Here is a 19,340-nt window from a genome sequence, read left to right as displayed (position 1 = left end):
ATAATATCTTGATAAAGTTTAGTTTAGTTTAGTAGGATACCCATTAGCTGCTGTTGGACAGCAGTTATTCTTCCTGCGGTCACAACAATCTAAAAAAGTGACAGTGTCATGACACTTGTGAACTGTGCAAGTTTGAGTGTGTTTGATTTTGAAACTGTATTGCTGCCATTCTTGGCTAGGTCTCCCTTGAAAAAGACATCTTTGAACTAAATGGGACTAACCTGGTTCAATAAAGGTTAAATAAATAAATTTATGACTTAAAATCAACATAACATTAAGGAACAGTACAATATCCAATAGGACATCTTACTTTATCACATCAAACAAAACAGCACAATATCAAAGACATTATCACAGTTTGAAAAAACATAAAAGGACAAATAATAATATCTATTCAATTTCATGCATTGTCATTGATATGTATAACAGCCAGTGGTGGGTAGTCTGTTTAAAACCCGAATTATTTATCAAATTCAAATTGAATGCTGTCTTTGAACCATACAATGTACACGCATTAACAAGGTATTTTCATTCCAAACTGTCAGACTCACTGTAGCTGCTACTAGCATTGAGTAATATATAAAAAAAAAAGAAGAAAAAAACCTGTCTGAATTTGTATTGTGAAACAAAGGCCTGCAGACATAGCTGGGAGTTATAAGCTGTAACAATGGACCAAAGCATGAAGCCTTTGCTAGTTAAGGTTGACAACAATAGAACAGAAAATTAGTATTTTACACCTGGCAAGACCAGGCATTTTCAAATTGGAGACTCAAGAAAAGATCAGGGTTGGCAGGCAATTTTTGATATAACATTGCAAATAACTACCTGGAAAAAAGACATTATTACAGCGAATATAGTGGACTGTTAAGAACAATGTCAATTAGGAAATCACATACCAGTCCATGGATCTTTATGGATATAATCATGTTTTGGGACTAAAATATGAATGTGTTTAGGTTGTGGGTACTCTTTCTGATGCAGCAGGACTGTTTTGATGGAATATCATGATCAGAAGAGTACAGGAGAGCCTCTGTTTGTTTGTTTGTAGCTTGAGAAAGCCTGTTGTGGTGGTTTTATGCTGTAATGGTTAGCACTGTCAGAATCCTGAGAATGAGAGCCTTCTGGTGGTGTATAATAAGTGACATACTTATGAACAGTCATTTTGTCAACAACTGAATAGTTTAAGGGCTGTACAGCAGCACAGGGGTTAGCACATTAATCATTGAAAAGACAGCAGTTTTTCACTGAAACAAAGCTGTCTCCTGCTGTCACCCTACTGATTACTGTCACACGTTTGCACTTTCTTGCACTCTGTGGCTGGGACTGCAGTGACCCCCACCGACTGTGACATCACCTGTAAACCCTCTATTAATGAAGTAATCAGCACAATAGCCTTGTTCTAGCCAAATTCTGTAGGATATGTTTATGCTGCAGAAAAAAAGACATTATTTGGGTGGATATTTTTGCTAGTAAGAGTCTGGCTTAAATTAACAAACACAAAGAGTGACTTCAGGCAACTGTGGTACTTCAACAAAAAGCACTGCTTTTGAAGCTGCTGCTGCCTTCGATAGGTTTGTTTTGTTCTGCTTTCTTGCTAAAAAAACAAATTTAATCAGTCCTGGACAAATAAATCTAGTATTGTAGTCATTTTTACAAAAGGAAAGACTGAATAAATCAGAACCAATAGTGGAAGGCTTGCTAATGGAGAAGAGGATAAAATCTATAACTGTGATCAGCATAAGTAATCATCCACATGACTATCATCACACTCACCATCATCGTAGTCTTCCTCATCATCTGAAGTGTTATTAATGTAGTCAGAGCTGGAGTCGTCATCCAGGCTGTCAGCTCCATCGTGGAAGTCTGCCCTGTCATGCTCATCTTGGTCACGGTCATGTTCTGGTGTGGAGGGCGTTGCTGGCCGCTGGTCCTCCAGATCTGCATCCACTTGGTTGCTGTACAGATTCACATCCCCCTCTGTGACTACATCTGCTTCTGGATGGTTGTGACTGACTCTTTGAGACTTTGGAGAGGAATATTGTGCCTTACAGGACCGGGGAAGGGGCTTCGGATCATGTGATTCTTTGGGGTAGCGGACTGGACGTTGCCGAGAAGGGAGAACTTTGCGTTCACATGACTCTGTAGGATGAGGGTTGGAACAGGGGGCAAGGCTTGGAGCAGCCATACCGTTTCCTCCACTGGTTCCTGGCCTCTTCCTATGAGCCATGACTGGCTGCTTAAAGGACATGCATTGTTATTGGTTTGACCCTAGGAGATGGAGAAAGGGGTACAGCATTAAAGAAAAATAACTACACTAAATACTTATATACAAGAGAGGAACATTTCACAGGAGGAATGAATACAATTAAGTTTTTAAGGGTAAAGGTGACAAGGGCTTTTTGGGTTTTTAAGACAGGTGCAACTGTGTTTTTACATTTTAGCAGGCCAAGGGGATTAATACCACCCATCACAAGAATGGCAAGATGCACAGTCACAGTTGATTCTTTTATTGTACACCCACATCCTCAAAGAAACACAAAACACATAGTCCTCCATTTATCACTCTTACTCATATCCTATGCTTTGCATACAGCTGCAACATATTTTCAAGGGCTGGCTAACCGATCCATCAATGTTATAGGGCACTGATTTACTTATCCCACACCCTCTAGCTCTAAGTGCATAACAGTGAGCTCAATATACCATCAACTACAGTTACACAACAGGTGCAAAGACTAGAGCATTGTCTTGAGACAGTGCCTTCACATGATGAACTAAATCAGACACTGCTGAAGAAAGAATCAATAGTTAAATCAAGGTCATCTCTACATAGGTCTAACACATGTGCAATGATACTACTGGGCATGCAGATGTCAGTCAAGACTTGCATTGATCTCTCAGTAGCTTGTCGCTTAAAAGGGTCAGCCTGAAAGACAATAAAGTCTTCTTCAGCACAGGACTTGGTTAATCAGTGAGAAGGAAAAATGTTACATGATGAACACATCCAGATAGACATTTTACAAGCTCTAAAACGGAATGTGTTTACTTTCCAAGTAAAAACCAGTCTTCAATCACTACCCGTTTCAGCGGTGGGATTTCTAATTAGGGAAACAAACTTTGTATCTTTCCTGTCAGAATCTTCCCCAGGCATTCAACTGCTACACCATCCAGATGGATAACCAAGTGGGTATTGTAGCAGTGGTTGGATCATCAATCAGAACAACAACGAGCAGGGTGGTTAATCGTACCTTTTACAAGAACCTATATCTAACTTATTCCGAGCCCCATAATACCTAGCGTGAATTCTAGGTGTGACTTCCTATGTCTTCTGTCAAACTGGTATTTAAGAGCAATTCAGGAATTGAAAAAATGTAAATCATCTCTTACACTTTACATGGGATAATGTAACTATTTTGACCTGTGCTATCTAGGACTGAGAAAACAGCATGAAGAACAGATCTCAGAGGACATACATAAGCATACTAAGCAAACTTTATTAGCTCTGTATAAGTAAATGCATAGTAATAAAGGCACTTGTGGAGGTGGGGTGCAACCTTATACATTTTAAAACCCACGTAGAGCCCAGTCATTAGCTTTACATTTCTCGCTTCAGTTTGTGGATGTTACAAAATTCTTATTATTTCACAAACTAGCCCATCTTTTAATATGTTTTTTAATAGTATCTACATGGTTACTTCTTCAGTTTACTGAATTTGATTTTTGTACTGATTTATGTTGAATGAAATCCTTGATGCATTCAGATAGTGAAAAGCATGTTTTAGACACCACACTTGTTAAAGACACATATTTAACGTGGTCTAGTAAGTAAAACTACAAAGAAAGCAAGAGGTACCAGAACTGGGAAATGTCAGAAATGTAACTTATAACTTACAGCTTACTTCAAAACAACTGCTACTGGTCAAGGCTCATTTATGCTCTACATTTGAAATGTATATGGATACAGATGGACCTTTCTGTTTGTACTCTGTGTTCATTTCATCTGTTTTTTTTTTTGTCGATTTTCTCTAAGCTAATGGATAAGACCCAAATGTTGCAACAACAATGGCACTCATGGGGGCAGTGTTGAACAATGCAACATTGCCCCAATGCAAAGAAGAATCATTTCAGAGAAGGCGGAACTTAAACAAGTTCTCTGAGGGAATATCCGTGAATACTGAGTTAGTTGTTAGAAAATACAAACATATCAATGATGTTAGCTCAACTTGGCACAGAGACAGACAACTACAAGAGCACAGCTGAGCAGAGGACAGACCGTTCTTTCTTCAGTCTATGGGACAGACGGAGCAGCATCAAGTAGCCCCATGAGAGATGGCAACCTCTGGTCGATTAATTTTTCAAAGTTCACTCCAAATTAACAGATGCACATCAGTACAAGGGCAATGATGGTTGTTATACCACCAATAGTCATATCTACGGTAGCACCTCAGGGAATAAGGTTGATAAAGAATAAGTATTTGTAAAAAAATGTTTTCACTGATATACAATGTAAGGTAAGCTTATATAAAGTAGGACATAAATAAGCCTAAAGGGGATACTCCCTTTGGAAATAGTGCAAAAGAAACATATAGATCAGTGCAACTTGTACACCATAAATATCAAACACAAGTCAAGAAAACTATAAATGCAAGTGAAGCAGAGCTTAGAAAACTCAAGAAAATGAAGAAGATTCTCAATTTGACAAAATTCAAAATAAGAAACTTCAAGCTAAAGGATGAAAGAGCTAAAGAGTAAAAATGTGAATTAGACTGGTGTGAAAATCAGATATTACTGTAATCAAAACACCAGTATACAAGATGGTATCAACACACAAACTACAACAAGGATAAGATTCATAAAGGCACATTGCTCTTAATTTTAACAACTATCTTTAAAGTATGTGTTCTGTATTTATTTCATTGCCCTCTGTGCTGACATGCTTTTTGTTGCCTTCACAACTCAGTTGTGCCATCCAGTTGCCAGGAACAACTGCCCTCAGAGGGGCGCGTTGCTGCTGCTTTCCCCCATTTTCTTTCCCCATAATTAGATTTTCCATCACCAGGGCTTACACATGTTAATTAACTCGGTTGAACCGGGCAAAAACCTCTTCTCTAAAACACAATGACACAAATAAAGAAAGAAGCACACACCTACACATGCAAGCACTCAGGCAAGGTTTGCTACAGGTAGCCAAGTCAAAAAATACTCATGAGAAGGTTTCACCATCAACTCTTAACCCCAGCTTGTAACCATCTATGAAATACTGACTCTTTCTCTTACCTGAGGTCCTTGCCAGGGATGAGAGATACAAAAGCCCCAGTTCCTCCTGTTAGAACGGCCCCATCCTCCCTCCCTCCCAACTCTTTTCGCTCCTCCCTTCCCCCACCAGCTGCTACAGAGCACGCATCTCCCTGACTCCACCCTCCTTCCTCCTCCACATTATATCCCAGCATCCTCTTGTAGAGAGCTCCGCCTTGTCCAATTCCCCAGAGCTGCTGGTGAGAATCGGTAACTACGAGTAACTACATCCCCTGAGGACTGATACCCTCTGACCTTCTCTTTGTTACCCTTTCTGGCTTCACAAAGCCCCCTTTTTTCCGGTGTGGTGTTGCTCGATTGTTGCTATATTTCTCTTTTAAATCATCATACATTCTTCCCACACTGCTATTATGACTGTCGTGTAAATTTGGAAATCCTTTAAGTCACTAAACAGGTGGCTTTTCCCAAATCTGTTTTGTTTGGCACGCATTTCAGATTTGGCTCAGTTTATTTAATTTGCATCCATTTGTACATGAATGGTAATGCCATCATCAAGATACACAGGGGATCTGTCCAACCTATTAGACACTAATAGGAGAGAATCAAAATATAGTGTGACACAGTACAGTTTGTACTCAGAGGTTATATCTACATGTATTATCATTATCTCCCATAACATATGTTTCAGTATATTTTCAGTGTTTTTGTGCTTTGTTTTGAGTTTCACCTCAGAAACATCCATAAAACAAATACTGAATTTCCAATGAGTTAATTATGACTACTATTAGTGGCTCCAATGCATTTGCTTAGGCTGTAAGTGGTGCCTACAGTCTTTATTTGACTTGGTAAGTAGATGTAGAAAGATGTAGATTTAACAACAATAGAATTTGTTTGTATCGCTGTTACTGAATATGGAGGTCTCTTCACAAACCTGCCATGTAGTGTACATTTAGTTTAACCTACTAACAGCTGATTTAATACCAATGCTGAAGAGTATTTTTGGCTTTTTATTATATTTAATCCACACAGAAGGTTCTAGTCAGCTAGAGACAGCTGAATTGGTGGAGAAGGCAGTTTTATCCCCCATTGCACTGCACTGTCTTCTCATTATTCACATCAATATCCCCTTTTTTTTCTTCTATTCTTCTTTGACAAGCCAAATTCCAAACAGTGAGACAAGGCAAAAAGCACTCTCAGTACCATTTGCAATTATTTCATCAGACGTATTCCTTCTTTGTTAGGAGATTAGCTGAATTCATAGTGGCATGAACATGATTGGCTTGTTTGTTTTGTTTGTCTCTTTGTAATGGTATTTGGAGTTGAATTCAAGATACTGACTTGCTATTTTCTCTCATACAAACACAGAATTAATGCTTATAGAGTCTAAGACATATAAAGCATTTGTTAAAAAGGTTAAAGATGTTTAATGACTGGTAGAGAACATGTGAGAGTTGAAACTAATGTAAGCTCAAGTACCTAAAGGGGCAAAGAAGACTGAAAGCTGTTGCTGACAACTAGTTGAATATGGTCACCAAAGAGCCTTCAAAACAATACATTTTTGGTTTAATGCATCAACGGGTCACTTGTTTAGGATGCGTGATCATAACTAGGGCTTAGATGGGGCCCAAAGATTCCATCTCGAACCTTACCAAGCCTGCACACATTCTCTAAGAGCCCACATCATCCCATTAACTGTATTTAAGGATGTGACTGCTATCTAAACATCTCTGTGCACTGACTGCACAGAGCTTTTTGGAGATCATCAGCCTATTAACAGGAGACTATAGTCTGCAGTTCTCTTCAGTAACTTCACTGGCAAACCGGGTTGCATTAGAAGAGATGATCAATTACGTGTCTTGTCATGGTGGCTGCCATGGGTTGCGAGTTAGATTTGACATAACCGAACTCTGCAACATGGAACCTCCCACACTCAGCATTTCCAGCAAGTTAAAACCAGTGCTGCCCATCACCACTGTTAACTACTTGTTTTAGATTGAGGACTCTGTTTAGTTAAAAACAACAGCACCTCATAAGGGGTAATAATAAACATAAAAACAACATTTTGTTTTTACTCATAAATTTCTCATTATCAGGGAGAAAAGCACTTAAAAAAGCACTTCCGGATTCATGCTGGAAGCAGTCCCAGAATGTGCATGTGCGCTGAAAGCAATGTTAGAGCACAGAGCATTTGCACTCCTCATATTGCGTTACTGTTTTGGTAGAGAGTGGCAGAATTTTTCAGGCTCCATGTTTGAAGAAAACTGTGATATATTATTAAGTAAATTAACCACTTTCGTTATAATATTCCCAAAAAAAAATGCTTACAGATTCAAGAAACAAGACTAGGGTTTGGCAGGACATCTCTACTCGTATTTTGTGATTCATGCATTTAAACTGTTAAATTTGTTTATCAAATCTGCTGGTGCAAGATTTATGAGTCGGTTAAACTAATTAGCTATCATTTTGTATAAACATGGCTTCAAATCAAATCCCCCCCCCCCCAACTAAAGGACTAAAGGCCGCTGTAGCTTCAGTTAATGGTCGCTGCCTTCCCGTCCGAGCTTTCCCATGGCACTTCACTGGATATGAATATGTCCAGCTCAGCAGTAGCTTAGTGGTTAGGGTGTAGTAGGAACAGCACAGTATCACAGTTTTTTTACGTAGTAAATGGAAATAAAATAGTATGTCAGCTGTCTAGGGTTGAACTCACGAAAAGCTACTCAACCGAAGTGAAAAGAGGCCACATATCAAAGCACAATATTAATCTGCAGAGAGGAACAAAGGCTGGCGGCTAGCGTTTAATGTTAGCCATGCATGTAGAGGCTGATACAATGACCCTGTGATGAGTTAAACTGAATCTAAGGATTTCTCCTCTTTAAATTAGTAGGTTGAACTAGATTTAAATGAGCATTTAGCCAAAGGGGGAAGTAGACGCTTAGGAACATCTTCTGTATTTTGTGCTGTGGTTCTGCACCAAGGGAAGCCTATTCACTAGAACAACAGCCAGACACTATAAATTCTAGGGTAAATTAGATTAAAGTAAAGTAGATTTTATGTCTGACAGGTCATCATTGACTCCCTTCAAACCTGTGCCAGCCTGGGGCCAACCCGGGGGTCACGTTAGACCAGTCTTGGTTTAGGGTAGTAAATATGACTTCTAATCATAGCAGGGGACAAGGATGTCCTAATGCAAAACAGTTAATTAATAAAAAAGAAAACCCAAAATTTGAAAGCTTGAACTAAATCCAGTTGCCCTAATGCTGCAGATGTTGTCTAAATTTATTTTACGTTTTCTGAGTCATAGTTTACAAATTTGATCACAAATTAGTGATGGGTTCTCTCTCTCTATGGGTGTTTTTTTAAAGCTTGTTCAACAACAACATTGTGGTTTCATGGTTTAGCATCATAAGCCCTTGGCCAGTGCTGAACCTGTGTTAACAAAACTAGAATGCATCAAAATACTCATTCTCATATTGATATGGGCTTCAGCTGCAAGGTGTCTGGAGTGCTTAAATTTGTGTATCAAGTTAGTCTCTCCTGGACAGGCTGTTTCTCAATGTAATACATAATAGATGCAGGGAGATGCTCCAGCCACAGGGGAACCTGCATAGAGATAGAGTGGCTAAAGAAAATGAATCAATGATTGGTGCATAAAAAGTGGGGAAAACTATCAGGATTCAGCTGGTTCCATGACTATACACTTTTTTCACATCCCACCTGCACAAATACACACAAACACAAAGTATCTGTCTCCCACATAAACGCCCTGAAATGTAGGCGAGCTGTTATCACCATCACTAAAAAAAGGCTTGACACACAAACACCCACACTGGTATTACTATTAGCAACACACCAGCCTGCCTCCCTGCTGTATCCCAACTGTCTGTTTTATGCTGCAGCTGGGGACCACTTGTGCACGGCTGTCTCCCCCAACAGATCCATTCATGTCTGCCACAAAACGCTTCATCTACAGTAAGATAGAGCTTTAAATTAACCTTAGTCCCACTTGTTTGGCAGACACACGTCTTAACAGTTCACGTGTGTGCGTGTGTGCCTAGAAGGAGGGCTGAAGATGGGACAGAGGGCAAGAGAAGCAGTGTGAAAGCAGCAGATGGCTCGGTCAGAGCGTGGGCCTTGGGAATACTAATGTCTCCCTGCCTTGAATCCTAAGTTCTGACCTCTGTTCACACCACTGAATGAGACAGTCAGGCTTCAACAGCGAAGAGGCAAGACAGAAGAGAAGAGAGACGTTTAGCCTGCAGGGTGTTAAAGAACAATGAAAAGAGAAGATTACCAGCCAAATTGGAACATGGCTGCTTCAAGTCTTTTTAAAATAAATGAGATAAAAATTAGCCTATTGATCGTATTTGCATGAATAGTTCATCTTAGACTGTGGGAAAGTTATTATCAAAATCTCTGAGGTATTTATGGAAGAGGTGATAACATGACATGCCAATGTCCTATCTCAAGCTTTCAATGTGTCCCTGAAAAAAGTACTTTTTCAAGGGCTTGAAAATAATCATTCTCTTAATAATCACTTTTAAGTGGCACCATATGACCGTGACCTCAAAAAAACACATTTTTATCATCTGAATCTATCACCCCATCATATTAATGTCAAATCAGAAATTCAGTTATAAATACACTTTAGGTTTAGGTTTATGTGAAGTAGCATAGAATTATGGGAGTTGCTACCTTGATAAACAAATCTAGTGTTAGGTTATCTGAACCTACTCAGGAAAATTTATTCTTTATAGAAAATGAAATGTCCTAAAACACATAAATATGGTTATTTTTATAGATTGTATATCGTTCAATGTCAACTCATCACCTTATTGAAAACCATTTTACTTCCTTGCCCTCCTTTTTTTCCCAACTGAATTTGTATTGGACTCAGAGGCAAATATGACTGTAGCTGTGAGGTATTAGCTGGAAAACTTAACTGGAGTTCAGGCTCAAAGCTGATAACAACAGAACCAAAAATAAAAAAATTACTAGTTTTTTTCTCAGGAAAAGACCAGACATTTTCAAAGTGGAGACTCCAAAACAGGTCAGTGTTGGAAGACATTTTTCTATATAGCATCGCTAATGATTGCCTGGAAAAAATACATTATTACAGTAAAGTAAGTGGACTATTGAGAACCACAGCAGCAAATTTGAAATTACAAAACCAGTCCATGGATCTTTATGGATGTGATCCTGTTTTTGGACAGAAAATTTGACTGGATTTAGATTGTAGGGACACTTTGATGCATTATGATCACAAGAGTACAGGAGAGCTTCTAATGGTGAGCTGTGTCACTTTTATTAATGTTCGTTTGTTTGTAACCTGAAAAATGCATTAACTGTAGCTACTGTGGTACTTTTATCTCAGAATGGTTAACATGGTCAGAATCACAAGAATCAGAGCTTTCTGGTGGTGTATAATGTGTGAATAACTAGAAATGATCTGCCAGCCCGCCGACAGGCATTCGCATTTTTCAAAGGGTTTTTGTGTTAATGTTCATATATGAGAAAAGTTCACCCTAATTTTCAATTCTTATTCATCGTAAACATGTTGTCCATGGAATTAATTTAAAAAAAATTCAAAGAGCTATGTTCTGTGTCTCTATTTCATACTTTCAGGGTTGACAAATTTAAAAGACTGTTATCATTTGGATATTGGTGGGTTCAAGTAATTGTTCACAAAACTGCTACAGCAGAGAGTCCACACCATGCCTCAAGGCCCAAATGCCGGTGGTCAATTTTGATGGGTATACCACAAATTCCAAAAATTAAATGAAATTATCTCTAAATATAGAAATGGGCCATCAGTATCTTCCTCTTTTTGCTGCATGCAGCATCATTCTATCTTGACCAGGGGCAGATAGTATCTAGGCTCAACCTGTGCCCCTCTGAAATTTTAATGGCCACCCCAAAATCATTAACAATGATTGGCTATTTGTTTTAACAGCCATTAATAGGAATGTGTGATGTAGGCCATTTTTTAGATACCTTCCTATCAACATACTTAATCACTATGCGTATCTTAATTAATGCTGGGTTAGTTTTACTAACTTTAACAAACTAAAGATGAGGCGTATCATCGTATTGTCATTCTGGTGTCTTTTTTTAAGTGGCCCTCGGTGGAAAAAAGTTTGGAAACCTCTAATCTATGGTATCAATATATTTTTCTGAATGAAAACATATTGATTGAAACTACTATTTAAGTATTATTTCAATGGTTAATAAAAATACAATGTTCATGTTAAAAAAGAATGTTTGACGAAAGAATAAGTAAGTTAGTTTTAATTTGTTCAAGTTAAAAAGCAGTCCCAGCTAATACTATGAGAGCATGATGTAAATGGCTGGATTTAGCGGTAAAAAGCTCTTTGAATGGCCATCAGCAGCTCTGAACTATTAACATTAATTCATTGTGCCATATCTACCAGTGGAGAAGTCTGTGTGGACACATACTGTGTCTTCATATTTTCATTTTGTCCTTAGGGTTCAGCTTTCTCTCTGCTCAAGGCTCATTTTTAACACTGAGAGTGAAAAATAAGAGAGATCTGCTGAATATAAAGTCAAAAGCCAACAAACAAGGATGGAATATGGAGGAGTTCACTGTCAGGTTGCAGAGAGAGGTGGTGATAATAGGGAGAGAGAATCTTCTCCATTTCATTTCTTTTTAAAGATGGAGACGAGGCTTCCTGCTGATACTCAGCACAGAGGAAATTGCTGTTTCAATTGAAGTGTGCTGTCTGCTTGGTGCTCCCTTTCTCTCTCTTCTTTTCAAGCACCAACAGGCACACACAAGAAGAGCAAAATATGGACAGAACAGAGAATTTTTTGGCTCAAAAACAGCATGTAATAATCACTTAATAATGTATATGACCTCATAATTTAATGAAAACATTGTGCGGAAATATCTGGATTTCAGAGATACAATGTGGAACTTTTAATTCTGTGATTCCTGTCATCTGACTGCCATTCATCATCTTTATAAGGGTCAGCTCTGATCACATGATCTTGTAAACATTTAACTGTATCACATTAAACTACCCTCACAACACTTCCACACCATTAACTGAATGTTGATGTACTGCATAATAACCAGACCACACTGAGTTATGGCACTTGTAAATAAAGAATAAAGGCACTATCAGAGAGAGACGGAGCGAGAAAATGAGTTTTCCTCTCAGCTGTCTCATTAAGATTCAGCGTTTGTTCTCCAGCCTCCCACTCACTTCAGGACAACAACAACGGAGCGACGTGGGGGGACAGGAAGAGGAGGAAAGCAGGGACTCTGAGAGCAACAGGAATGGCAGAGGACCACAGAACGCATCGCTCGCTCCCCCGCCATTCTGCCTGCCAATGTCCATCTTGCCACTTCTAAGCACACCACAGACACACCCTCCTCCTTCACCCTTGACTGTTACCATAGCAACTCTTTGTTTTCTGGTGCAGTCTCTCTGAGGAGCACCGTCTTAGCCAATCATCAAATAACCCATTCTAGAGAGCAAACACACACACACGCTTGCCCACACTATTCAAACAATGCTACTGTGCTAATGTAGCCTTTTTCAGCCGTTTTGGAGACATAAGAAACAGCTTCTCCTTTGGTGTCAGCTCCGTTGAGTAAATTTTCCTTAACAGAAAAATGAAGGCAGAATGAATCCACCAGATGGACATTTTTCTTTTTTGAGTGGGCAAGCATCAATGGACCACACTTTCAGCTCCAAGCAACAATCCCCACATAAAAATGTCTTATGAAACAATTATTAGTGAGAGACATTCTTCATGCATCTTAACTTAAACAATGCAAAGATGACCAAATCTTTATCCTGGATAGATGTAATTCAATATAGACATACTTGATTGATCACTCCTGACTCTAAAAGATCTCTCGCAGTCAAACTTTAAAGTACAGTAAATAAACGTGGCCTAATAGCCGGAATTGTCAGTAAATGGTTATTGTTTTGTTCCAAGTGACAATCCAAGAGTGTAAGCTTATCTGTCCTCCAAGTTTCCCCCCACACAGCAAGATACTGTAACAGTAAATATGGAACATGATCAGTATCCAGGATTTGAAATCGATAACAGTAAAAACATTCTTCCCCGGGGATCAGGTCTCTCTTTATACAATTCAAATTTGGAAATACAGCAAGATAATCTTTAGAGCTATCAAAAATAATGACTCTGTTTCCTTTTGTTGCAAGGGGAAATCAGAACTAAAATTTCCTTGAATATCTTGTAGTGTATATTTTGCATCCACGTGTCTTACAAACTCAATCATAAAATTGAGAGTAAAGCTAAAGCTTTAATAATGTTGAAAACAGGTGATTTTTGCTTTAAAAACTTGTTGAATGTGAGCATGAATCCTCAACCAGAGCAAACACTCATCCAGGTTAACTAGCTGTGTATGCACAATCTTCACTTTGTGCAATCTGATGCTAGACAGGTGGGACATGAGATTTCGTAAGCCCACATTTTAGGAGGGAACATGAAACACTCTCTAAAGTTTGCCTGGTGACAAGCACTGCTAAATCTAAACACAGCTAAATGGTCCCAGAGGATGAGGGATACTGGGGCAATTTCACAGGGTTTAACTGAAGCTGTCAGCTAGCTTTGGATGTGGAGAGGCAGAGGGAGAGTGTGGGAGACGTTTAGAAAGCGTCTGTATTTTCATGTATTTAACTTTTGGTAAAACAGCAGAGGTGGTCTTAAGACTAAACTAATGCCCTTACATTCCTGAGACTGTCACCATCACAAACACAGAATCCTCCCACATCTTACTCTCCCAAATAAGCATAACCCTGACAACAAAATAGATTGGTATAAATCCCTTAACCAATAAAATGTAGAGAGATAAAAAAGATGATTGAGATTCTGCTTACTGAAGCTGAAATTGTTGTGAAATCTGCTGAAAAAGTCTGCTGAAACTTTAAGGGAAACACTCAAGAGGATACCATTTTAACCTTTTTAGGTGTTTAAAAGAGGATTAGTCTTGTCCAATTATCTTGTTTCCAGTCTTTTTGAGTCAGCACTTATTTTATTGTTGGTAAACTGTGACCTCAGACTGGGTTGACTTTAATATGATAGGTCTTACTTCACTTATAAAAACATGAATTAACCTTTGATTTCTTTATAAGCGAGGTTTACAGACCTGTAGCCATGATATGCAAGTACTATCTTCACCCATAAACACCCACCTTCCTTCAAAGAATCTATAACACAATATAAAATACTTGCAATAGCCGCTGCAGACCAACATCCTTTTGCATACAATAGCTAATAATAACGTGGGTTTAAAAAAATGTATCATATTTCTTGCATTTATTTCTTTAACTTTACTGGTGGAAAAGTAATATTAGAAATGCACCAACTGTAAAAAGGGCAGATGCTGATACCAATGTTTAAAATAACAACAAAAGTCCCTATAAAGTGAAATCCAAACTTTGTGTCTTAACACACTAGATATGTTGGAATAACGTTGCTGTTAACCTGCAAACACTGAGATCTATGTGTGACTATTCTTTTTTAAAATTAGACTGTTAGGAAGATTTTCACCTCTTTCCTGGCTTGGTTTTATTTGAGCGGGGCTAATATAGAAGCCCATGAAATCACCAATCTTGATATGAAATTACTTCAACCCCCTAATGCTACAATGCTATAAAAACACTCAGCAGTTCATCTCAGTACTGTCTGCTGTTAGCTTCAGTTACTGCCTTCAGTGAAAGTTAAAAGCCAGCTACATGCTGTGTTTTTGTTCATTGAGGGGTAAATTTCCCACATCTATCAGCCACGGTGGCCTAAGGGTCATCAGAAGTATCATAACAGAGAGATTTGTGCCAGAAAACAGTAAATTCAACCCCCAACTTCTATCTCTCTTCTCTAGCACAGAGCCAGGCAGCTATGCTTTGATCAGAAGCTATTTGTTTACATTTGAGAGAAGTGTATGTCTCATGAGTGGGTGTGGCTTCAGCTCATTCAACCGACACGCCTACACCACCCTGCAGTGGATTTAACTGTCTAATTTTCATGATTTCATGAAGCTTAACTTTGTTTACTTAGAAATGTTTGTCATGATTGAAATTTAGCCCGGTGGTTCATCACACAGTGGCTTGTCATATAACATGGGCTGATATTGGCTGATACCGATCTTAAACTGCTGCATCCCTCAGTAATACAACTATAAAAGGAAATACTTTGACCTTTTTTGTGTAACCTAGTCTGAGTTTTCAAGTCTTGTCAAAATCTTGTCTTTGGCTGCTGTGAAAATCATGACAAAAGTGTTAAAAAACTATATCAGGCAGCAAGCTCAGGGTATATGACAATTGAATTTGTGCTATTGTTAGTTTTGTCAATTCTTGTCCTCACTCTAAGATAAATTTCAGTAGAATTTTCATCCTGCCCTCCAATGAGTAAAAACATATCTGTTGCTAGTGAACAGAAGTTATTGTATATTGTACACTGATGTTGTATAGAGCTGAACAGATACCCAGGGAGCAGAATGGTCAGTAACACAACCTCATACTCCTCAATCATCACTTAAAGTAAAGAGAGATGAAGCTGAGAATTGCTCCCTGGCTGCCACAGTAGTCCACCTGATCCTTCAGTTAGAGGTCCTTTACAGTCTGGATTCTCCCTGACCCTTCTCCACAAACAGCTCCCTTTAATCCTCATTCTTTGTCAACTTTTAATCAACAGAAGTTATTTCTCAGTGCCCTTTCCTCTCTTAGCCGCTGTCATGTCCTTTCACAACAGAACAACCCCTGCTAGGCCAGGTGACGCCTCTTTATTGACAGCCTACGACTGACATTTCACAGCTGCCTCATAACTGAATTTAAACTGGACAATACGCAGTAATATGAGAGTAAGCATGGATATCAGAAAGAATGTACCTCTACTCCCACAGAGCTGTCTTCCACATTGACAGAATTCCCAGAAAAATGTTAATAATATTCATTGAATTCACTGATGGTCATTGTATTCAGTGACAGCACAGAACAGAGCGCGTAATATTGGGCTGGGAAATATTCCCTTATCTTGTTGAGAGACAGACAGGCAGCGTGGTAACGGCCAGGACCACTAATGCAGTTTGGTGGCAGGCACATGAAATAACTCCTGGGTTCGGTCAATCATGCAAGCCCTCGGGGAAAACAGGAGGAAAATATTCATCAGGTTTCACATCACACAAACACACATGCACCGTAGTACACACTCCATCAGCCCTGGCTTTTTTCCACATCTATATATGCACGTTTGTGCTAAATGTGTTAGTGACTAAAATGCCTTGAAAAACAAACAAATGTGATGACTGTTATTAACTGTAAATTGAAACAAAGCGACCTTCTCCACTTTCATGTATTTAATGTTCCTGTGCCTTTTCAATACACTCCAATGTTTGTTCTTTGCTTTGCAGTACTGCAATTTTCAAGACTGACTGACACACGTCTGCACACCCTCTAACACACCATGAAAGTATTGCACTGTGCAAAGCTTTGTACGACGTTTTGTTTGGTTTCATTATCACTGCTGGCCAGCTGACAGGCTGAGGATTAATCACAAAAACAGTGCCTGCTTGGCCAGAGAGGCAGCTCCACATCTGATGAGAACAAAAGGCAGATGGACACACAGAGGCTCGGCCCTGTGATGTGTCGTTGCATTGTCATCTGCATGTGCACAAATGCGTGTCTGTATATGTGGCCCAGACCTGTGTGGTGTGAGCTAACCGTTGACTCACTGGATCTATTTGTTGCGTCCAACTGCGTCAATGTGGTATACGCATGTGTGTGTGCACATATGTGTGAAATTGTCACATCAATCCTGCTGGAGCTGTGGCAGGTTCAGGAGGGGGTGTCACACCTCCCAGCATCTTTGATGCTTTACTGAACCCAAGGGAAACACACCAAGTCAAACTGGAAGATTGAAATCTGCCTACTTCCACTCTCCTCACAAACACAAAGCATGCCTTCTTGTTGCAAAAGCAGCTCTTTATGTTTTCTGTGCTGTTCTTTTATGCACTCCTCAACACGTGACGATATTTACCCATGCGTGTGGCATCATCTACAATAATTTTTTTTAATGCATTTACTTCTGACAGAAATAAAAAGCCATCTGTGAGTCTCTTCATATCAACTACAAAGCTATGCTAATGAGTAAGGTTGAAGACAACAAGAAGACAATCTCACAGAGGCAAGAGCAGTTTGACACAGAGAAGGCAGGTCTGCTATGTAATAATGTATGATTCAAAGCTATTTTAAGGTAGTGGATTGCTAAACCTAAATTTCTTTGGGGAAATCTGGCTCACAGTGCTCACAGTGGAATCTGTGCCAAGCAGGAGCACAGTCAGTGCCTTGGTTTTGTAATGAGGCTGCCTCCTGCTCAGTGTTATACCTAGACCAGGTGGGAGAACATTTATCTTTTTGGATTTGGCGTCATCACATCGCATCTGTTCTGTTTGCCCTGGTTTGAATGGTGAATGTCAAGGAATCACAGGGAGGCTCAGAGATTATACCTCACTTGGTTCTCTACTAAATACACCTCTATTTTCTTTATTATGCAGTGCAGTCCTAAACTAGTCCTAGAGAAAAAATGAATAAAACATAAGATTTTAAAGCTGTAAAGAGGGAAAAAAATTCAATTCTATAATGACCATCAAATACCAAGACTCACTAATAGCCCTAAAGGACAAAATCATATAAACATTCAGATGTGGCCCATAATGTGACCATAACCAGTATGTCTTGTATGTTTCAGCACCACCTCAATAATTAGTGTGGTGCTGTTAAATGTCACTACGAGACATTGGAATAAAACATTTATTTGAAATAAGTCTGTCAATTTATGTCTTAATCTGCTGGTTCATCATTTGTGTCACAACCAGTCCAGAAGGAAGTCTTATAATGCTTTATTTTTCCAAAAACATCCCAATAGCTATATATATATTCAATGAAGATTTAGAAAACTTGGGGAAAAAACATCAACTCAAGCACAATATGATATAAAGGTGCTTAAATGGGATTTATTGTAATGTATACTATCAATGTAAACTTGAATGTAAAAATAAATATTTACTAACAGGATATAAATGTTTGGTTTCATGGATATAAAGTAAATTCAATTAACAAACACAGTGCCATAAAACACTGCAGGATTTCACCTGCAGTGCTTTATGGCTTCTTGCCCTGTAGCGATGAGGTGTAAAGTGGTTTCATCCTTTGCAGCTTATCAAACAGATGAGAGAAAATAAAACACAAAACAACAAGAAAGCCTTAGGGGCAGCAAAGGTACTAATAAAGCAATGTTTTTCCTAACAAATGGGTAGTATGTTCCTTACACTAGTTTGCATTCCTCATTTGTAGAAAATAATCATGGATTTTAAAATAAAGTAGCAGAAATCAGGTTTATGACCTTGCTTTTATTACATGTTTACATGCTTGGATCCCTCTCCCAAAGATTTCTGACATTATTTCTAGTTAAATCCGCTGAGTTTGAGTATGTATGTGTGCATTTTTCATCATCCATAAGCGGGTCTAATGATATGTTGTATGGCCTGAAAATCCCTCTCAGGCATACTTGGGATTTTAAGTTGTTTACACGAAATGACTTGACTTGAAAGTGAACAAAAATATGAAAACTGCCATGAATATCTACATAACGTATGGCATGACTATATACTATATACTGGGAATAAGAGGGTAGATGTAAGATTATAATTCCGCTGACAATGTTTTTGTTCTATCATTATGCACTTATTGCTCATTGAGAGAGCTGTCATGCTTTTATCCATTTTAATAAAAGGTCATATTTGAGGAGAAATAAATCAATGTTGATGATGGCAGCTTGTAAATACATTACCTCAGTCATCTCACAGTGAACGGCTGAAGACTAATTTCTCTGTCCTCTGGGATGCAGCCAGGGATCATAAGAGACAGCGAGGACAGAGAGGGGCCTGACAGGGCTCAGCAGAGCTGGTTGACCAAACAGAGCCAACAGCAGCACTGATCCCATGATGACAGAAATCTGGATTACTGCAGCTCTCATTTGAATCCCCTTACATCACATCACTCTGGATCTGTGTCCCTCTGCTCCGCTCTAAA

The 19,340-nt window shown here is 38.9% G+C and overlaps 1 protein-coding gene across 1 annotated transcript in view; it reads right to left on the bottom strand.

Moving 5' to 3' along the window:
- The window catches only part of apba2b (amyloid beta (A4) precursor protein-binding, family A, member 2b), a 92,029-nt gene that overhangs the window by 42,157 nt on the left and 30,532 nt on the right, over window positions 1-19,340 (bottom strand). Inside the window, exon 3 of the mRNA XM_041779506.1 lies at window positions 1,774-2,268. Within this exon, the coding sequence (XP_041635440.1) occupies window positions 1,774-2,248 (475 nt within the window). The 5' untranslated portion in view covers window positions 2,249-2,268. The remainder of the gene's footprint in view (window positions 1-1,773; window positions 2,269-19,340) is intronic.

This window comes from Cheilinus undulatus, linkage group 1, assembly GCF_018320785.1.
Source record: "Cheilinus undulatus linkage group 1, ASM1832078v1, whole genome shotgun sequence".
Taxonomy (NCBI): domain Eukaryota; kingdom Metazoa; phylum Chordata; class Actinopteri; order Labriformes; family Labridae; genus Cheilinus; species Cheilinus undulatus.
The sequence above is the reverse complement of the archived record's forward strand: the minus strand, read 5'-3'. Positions and strand labels throughout refer to the sequence as shown.